Source organism: Grammomys surdaster, unplaced genomic scaffold, assembly GCF_004785775.1.
Source record: "Grammomys surdaster isolate TR1022 unplaced genomic scaffold, NIH_TR_1.0 343, whole genome shotgun sequence".
In the NCBI taxonomy this organism is placed as follows: Eukaryota; Metazoa; Chordata; class Mammalia; order Rodentia; family Muridae; genus Grammomys; species Grammomys surdaster.
In genome coordinates, this window is record NW_021604762.1 from 3,902,934 (window position 1) to 3,909,788 (window position 6,855).

The 6,855-nt window shown below is 41.3% G+C and overlaps 1 protein-coding gene across 2 annotated transcripts in view; it reads left to right on the forward strand.

The window, feature by feature from the left end:
• Window positions 1–29: 29 nt before the first annotated feature.
• Window positions 30–6,855, forward strand: part of Yipf4 (Yip1 domain family member 4) — a 10,539-nt gene continuing 3,713 nt past the window's right edge. For both annotated transcript variants that reach the window (XM_028778998.1, XM_028778999.1), the window contains exons 1-3: window positions 30–142; window positions 2,325–2,484; window positions 4,276–4,447. In XM_028778998.1, the coding sequence (XP_028634831.1) occupies window positions 64–142; window positions 2,325–2,484; window positions 4,276–4,447 (411 nt within the window). In that variant the 5' untranslated portion in view covers window positions 30–63. The remainder of the gene's footprint in view (window positions 143–2,324; window positions 2,485–4,275; window positions 4,448–6,855) is intronic.

Below are 6,855 nucleotides of genomic sequence, written 5' to 3' on the forward strand. Positions count from 1 at the left end.
GTCGTCCCCGAGGCCCGGGCCCAGCCGCTTCTCAGCACCGCCGCGGGCTCCGAGGCCGGCGGGATGCAGCCTCCGGGCCCGCCCCCAGCCTATGCGCCTGCCAACGGGGACTTCACCTTTGTCTCTTCGGCGGACGCAGAGGGTGAGGCCGAGGCTGACGGGGCTCCGGGGCGGGGGTGGCAGAGTGGGGACTCCGCCCCTGTGCTCCCTGGGCCTTCCCGGAGGCCTCCGGTGACTCGGGAGGGTGCGGGGTGCCGGCTCTGCGTTGCGCCACACCACCAAGGCTGCGGGCTGAGTCCCCGGGTGTCTGGGTCACAAGTGAACCCGCCGATCTGTGTAAGGTTTTCTTTCTGAAATGCTCTGCTCCGCAGTTACTCAAGAGTGAGGGATCAAAGAGTGAGGACAAAGTGGGTCTGTGTTGTTCTGCTATTAATAGGAAAACCTTTTTCCCCACTGAGGTTACTTTTGGCAGCTTAAGGAGAACTTCCTCCAAAGGAGACGTGCTTTTTTAAAAAATTGAATTTGATCTCTTGCCCAGATCCCTATGTCCACACAGTTTGTAGTGTTTGATCATAGTATTCAGAAAACTCTAGGAGCATTTGAAACTTCAGGAATTCAACTAAGTCCCCCCAACAGTCTCTACAGACTTGGCTTGTACTGTTTTGAGCAAGCGATTGTGCTTGCTCTACACAAAAACAAAACAAAAAGACTTTTCTGCTGTACGAGATCTCTCCCGCACTCCTTAGTTCAACTCCCTGTAACCTGTTTTTGGATTTTGCTTTTATTTAATTTTATTTACTTCCCTGGGACCAGATTGAACTGCCCAATATGAAAAGACAAGTTGATTTCGATATAGAAGAGACTAGGGCATGTCTGGTGATGAACCCTTCGATGCCAGCACTGGGAAGGCAGAGGCAGATCGATAACTGAATTCAAGGCCAGCTTGGACTACATACTTACAAAGTTCTCTGCCAGCCAGGATTACACATTGAAACCCTGCCTCAACAAAGTAGAAAGAAAAGAAATTTCAGTTTAGAGATGAGTGTAAAGTTTCTCAGAATTCTGATTTCTATAAATATGACTTGTTTCTTCCTTGATTTTTTTATTCTTTTTTGGTTTTTGTATTTTTTTCTTCTTTTAAAGGTGAGACAACATCTCACTATGTCACTCTGTTGGCTTAGAACTCTGTGTAGAAAAGTTAACCTCTGCCTCCCTACTTCAGGAATAAAAGGCATATACTACCACATACAGTTCAGCCCCTATTTTAAATTTTAGTCTGAGACAATCACACTTAAGTTACTCAGGCTGGCCTTGAACTCAGTGTGTAGCCCAATATTGCTATGAACATGTGATCTTTCCTTAGCCTCTAGAATAACTGGATGTCCTCAGTTTCTGTCAGACAAATGGATAATTTTGTATCTGGTTCATGTCTACAGGCCAGCACAATTAACATGACCTGCCACACATGTAGGTATCATCTCCTTTAATCTGGATTTATATTTTATCAGGGTCCCTGGGTAATTCATAAACACATTAATATTTTTTGGAAGCACTGGCTTAGAATTTCATAAAAGATTTAAAGAGAAGAAAAAAAATACTTTCTAACTAGATCAGAGACAGCCAGGCAAGGCGGATCACATCTGTAATCTTTTCTCTCGGGAGGCTGAGACCTGGGGACTAACAACAGTTAAAGACCAGCCTGGACTAAAGTGAGACCTTGTCTCAGACAAAACAACAACAAAATCAGGAAAATTTTATGAAGATGATATTTTACAAGATGTATCCTACCAGATAATGGACTGATAGGAATAACGTAAAAATTTCAGTGGGATGATGTTTGCCGTAAAAAGTATGACTTAGGACTGACTGCAGTTTAGTTGATAACAGGCAGGAGACTGAGTTTAATCTTCAGCAATATATAAATATAGTGCGTATGGTGACTCATCCTAGCATTTGGGAGGTAGAGCAGGAAGGTCCGAACTTCAGTATCATCCTTGGCTAAGTATTGAAATTGAGGTCAGCTTGGGCTTCATGCCTTAGCCCCCTGAGTGCTGGAATTACAGGCATGTTCCATTGTACCTGGCTTGTCAATCACCTCTTCTCTTTTGTTTTGTTTTTCTCTAATTGTAAAATGAAAAGTAGTACAGTGTCTGTCATTGATGAGAAATTTTTTTCATTGATAAAATTTGAAGGTTATATATATACATATGTAATAGCAGATGTTCACAGAGATTGGCAAATGATAATTACTTGAATATATATGTACATTCGGGTTCAGATTTGCACATTCCACCCTGGTTTACAGATTTGTCTTCTCTCTTAAGATCTCAGTGGTTCTATAGCAGCTCCAGATGTCAAATTAAACCTCGATGTAAGTGGAGATTATATCAAAGAATCTACAGCTACTACATTTCTGAGGCAAAGGGGCTATGGCTGGCTTTTGGAAGTTGAAGATGAGGATCCTGAAGATAACAAGCCACTTTTGTATGTAATATGTGTTTTTAAGACCTAATCTGTAGGATGCTTACAGTTTTCGATATTTTTAAAGACAGATGAGGAAAATCTTATCCTTTTTAGTGAAAAAACAATAGAGATGAAATAGAGAAAGCTTTTGGTGAAGAACAGAGATGGTTCAGCAGTTAAGAGTGCTTCCTGCTATTTCAGAGAACTTGAATTTAGTCCAGCACCCATGTCAGGCAAACACAGCTGCCTATAGCTCTAGCTCCTGAGAATCTGACACTGTCAGAGTCTGATTTCATACGCTTACAGAAACACATACACAAATCTTTAAAAACAATTGCAGTTTTCAGTTTTGCCTGTCCCTTTAAAAACCAGTGTGCAGTGCAGGTCAGCTGAGGTGCATGCCTTTAATGCCAGCACTCAGAAGGTAAAAGCAGGTGGATATATGTGAGGTTGAAGCCAGCCTGATCTACAAAGAGTTCTAGGACAGCCAGGGCTGCACAGAGAAACCCCATTTCAGGAATAAACAAAAGAAAACCGAAGCAATAATGAAAGAGTGTTTCTTTAACCTGGATGTCAGGAATTTTGTTTGTTTTTGTTTTTCCAAGTCAGGGTCTCTTGTGTAGTCGTGGCTGTCCTGGAACTCGCTCTGTAGACCAGGCTGGCCTCGAACTCAGAAATCCGCCTGCCTCTGCCTCCCAAGTGCTGGGATTAAAGGCGTGCACCACCACCGCCGCCGGGCTATTTTTGTTTTTCCAAATCAGGGTTTCTTGTGTAGCCCTGGCTGTTCTGGAACTTGCTCTGAGACCAGGCTGTCCTGGAACTCAAGAGATCTGCCTACCTCTGCCTTCCAAGTCTTTAGGATTAAAAACATGCCCCAGTGGTTGTCAGGAATTTTTAAAATGGGGACTGGAGAAATGGCACAGTGGTTGAAAGCACTATTCATAGTAGCTACAAGGTGGTTCACAACTCTTGTAATTCAGTTTTAAGGGATCCAAATTCTTCTCTGAGGGCAACAGGCACTCATGCATTACACAGACATACACCCAGATAAAACACTCATAAAAAAACAAACTTCTTAAAATCTATAAAGCCTGAAAGCCAGGCTTTGTACTATGCTTATAATCTCAGTATTTGAGAGGTAGAAACATGAGAATCAGGAGTTTACCCCCAGAAAACCTAGATGTAGGTCAGGGAGGGACCGTCTCTCCAGAGGAATATGTAGAGAGTGATGGAGAAGAACACTCAACCCCTTTCCTCTGGACCCACAAAGGGCAGGCAGTTTGACCACACAGAGCTGTTCATATACTTACACAGACATTCACTCACAACAAGATTCACTCTGCTGCCACACTCCTGTAATCCCAACACTCTAGAGACTGACAGGTGGTCTTTGTTAGGATACTCAGTGAGACTCACACACATAAACAGATAGGCTCTTATCCCAGATAATCAGTATCATCTAAAAGAGGCGAGATTCTTGAGTATTTAGGCTGAAATTCAGGTTTAAAACGTAATTATTTCCATGCAACGTGGCATACAGCTTTATCCCGGTACTGGGACAGAGGCAGATCCTGGAAGCATTGTTCTCACTCCATACTGCTAACAATTTCAAAACACCAGCAATTGCAAGATTGTGAGATGTTTCAACATCTCTAAGGTTGAGGTATTATTGTTTACCATGGAATCAGTCTAATACGTACTTCAAATGCAGATATTGACTTATGGATATCATACTGTCTTGTTTAAAGTTCTCTTAAACCTGTTTTACTATTCAAAACTACATTTTTTAAGAATCTTATTTTTGAATTATAGGGAAGAATTGGACATTGATCTAAAGGATATTTACTATAAAATCCGCTGTGTTTTGATGCCAATGCCATCGGTTGGTTTTAATAGACAAGTGGTGAGAGACAATCCTGACTTTTGGGGTCCACTGGCTGTTGTTCTTTTCTTTTCCATGATATCATTATATGGACAGTTTAGGGTAAGTATACTTCATTTTATTATGAATGTTTTTTTGTTTTGTTTTGTTTTTTCGAGACAGGGTTTCTCTGTGTAGCCCTGGCTGTCCTGGAACTCACTCTGTAGACCTGGCTGGCCTTGAACTCAGAAATCCGCCTGCCTCTGCCTCCCAAGTGCTGGGATTAAAGGCGTGCGCCACCACCTCCCAGCCTATTATGAATGTTAAGCTTTTTATGAGACTCAAAAATAGGTTGCTGGGCAGTGCTGGTGTACCTTTTCAATCCCAGCACTCACAAGGCAGAGGCATGCTGATCTTAAAAAAAAAAAAAGTATAGTTACATATTTACTATAAAAATACGTTTGCCTTTTCCTAATTTACCCTCATTTGTTTACTCCTGAAATTGTTTGATAATGAATGATTTAAGGAGTACCTTGGATTAGGTCTTTTTCAGTTTTTCTATTTTTTAGGTTTTATCCATTTTACTTTATGTGTATGTTTGGCTGCATGCAGTATGTGCACTAAGTGCATGCCTGTTGGACTGCCTAGAGCTAGCTTTGTGTGTGCTTTAGCCATCCTGTGGGTGCTAGGAGTCAAACCTGGGTCCCTTGCAAGGGCAACAAGTACTCTTAACTGCTAAGCTGTTTCTCTAGCCCCAGATTATTCAAATTTATTAAATTTGTTTGTTTGGTTTTGTGGTTTTGAAACAAGGTTTCTTTGTGTAGCCCTGGCTGTCATGGAACTTGCTCTGTAGATCAGACTGGTCTCAAACTCAGAGATCTGCCTGCCTCTGTCTCCCAAGTTCTGGGATTAAAGGTGTGCAACATTACTACTATTCATTACGGTTTTTTTTTTTCAATGGTTCATTTTACTGTTTTTAGTTATATGTGAGATGCAGGAACAGGTGGATCCCTGTGAGTTCAAGGCCAGTCTGATTTACTGTCTGAACAAAAAGCAAGATCCGATTTAAAAAAAAAATGTATATATAAGTGGGTATGTTTTTGTCTCAAAAGTAAAAGTATATGTGTGTGGATATGTACATGGCATGCTGATACCTGGGAAAGTCAGAGGTATTGAATTCTAAAGTTGAAGTCATGTCCAGTGTAAGTACTGGCAGTTGAACTTGGGTCTTCTGGAAGTGAAGTTTGTCCTTGATGACAGAGCCATCTTTTCAGCCTCTGCTTTGTTGTGTTACTAAATACCTAGCAAAAGCATCTTAGTGAAATACATATTCATTCTGGCTCTCATTTCCAAGTGGGGATGACATCATGGGGAAGCTTGTCTCTTCCATTTCATTCATCTGGGGCTCATGGAATAATACCACTCATATTTAAGGGAGATTCCCACATCCATTAACCCAATCTAGAAACTCCCTCTCAGATATCCCTGGTCTGTCTCCTGGGTGATTTTAAATTGTCTTGTCAATTGATGGTTATTAGGCCAGCTGTTACAGTGCACACCTTTAATCCCAGCACTTGGGAGGCCAGCCAGGTCTACATAGCTGGTTCCAGAACAGTCAAGGATACATTGTCTCAAGTGAGACCTTGTCTCAGGAAAGCAAGAAGAAGAAAAGGAAAAAAACCAAAAATCAAAAAACAAAGCAGGTTACTTTTGGCCATGGTGTTTATCACAGCCGTGGGAAAGCAAACGAACTGGTACCTTCTAAGGAAGAGCTTTATCCCTGAGCTATACATCTAGCCCAGTTTTTGTTTTTATTTTCTTTTGGGGGTCACTCAGTAGCCTAGGCAAGCCTTTATCTTGTGATCCTCTTGACTCAGATTTCTGAGTATTAAGATACAGGTGTGAGCCCTTAATTTGGCTTACATTTTTTAATCATTAATATGCTCTACAGATACTTTGCAATTATGTAAATATTGTTTCTCATCAAACTTGAGCCTGATAAATTTTCAACCCAATTATTTCTGTTATATTCATTTAATGGTGAGTATCCTATTCCCTTCATTCCATCTATATTAGTAAGTATTTTTTACGGAATAGCTACCCTTCTTTTCTGTTACATAATTATCCAGTTATTTACATCAGTGTGGACTCTTTATTCAGATTATTCCAGTTTTAGCCATTCGGAGCTTCTTTGGGTTTTCCATGACCTTTGAACAAATCCTTTACTTTGTGTATGTGTGTGTGCAGGTGAGTGTGTATTTGTATGTTTATCAGTGAATACCAGAGGTCAGCTTTGATGGTTCCTCAGGACACCGTCTACTTAGTTTTTTGAGACAGCGTATAAAATGAGACTTGAGGCTTGCCAGTTAGCTTGGTTCTGTCTTCCTTCCCCAGTGCTGGGATTACAAGTGTATGCCACTCCGCCCAGCATTTTGTGAGGGTTCTGGGATTTAAATTAAAGCTCTTGCTTGTGTGGCAAGCATTTTATCAACTAAGCTATTTCCTACCCCCGTGTTGTATACTTTTTGAGT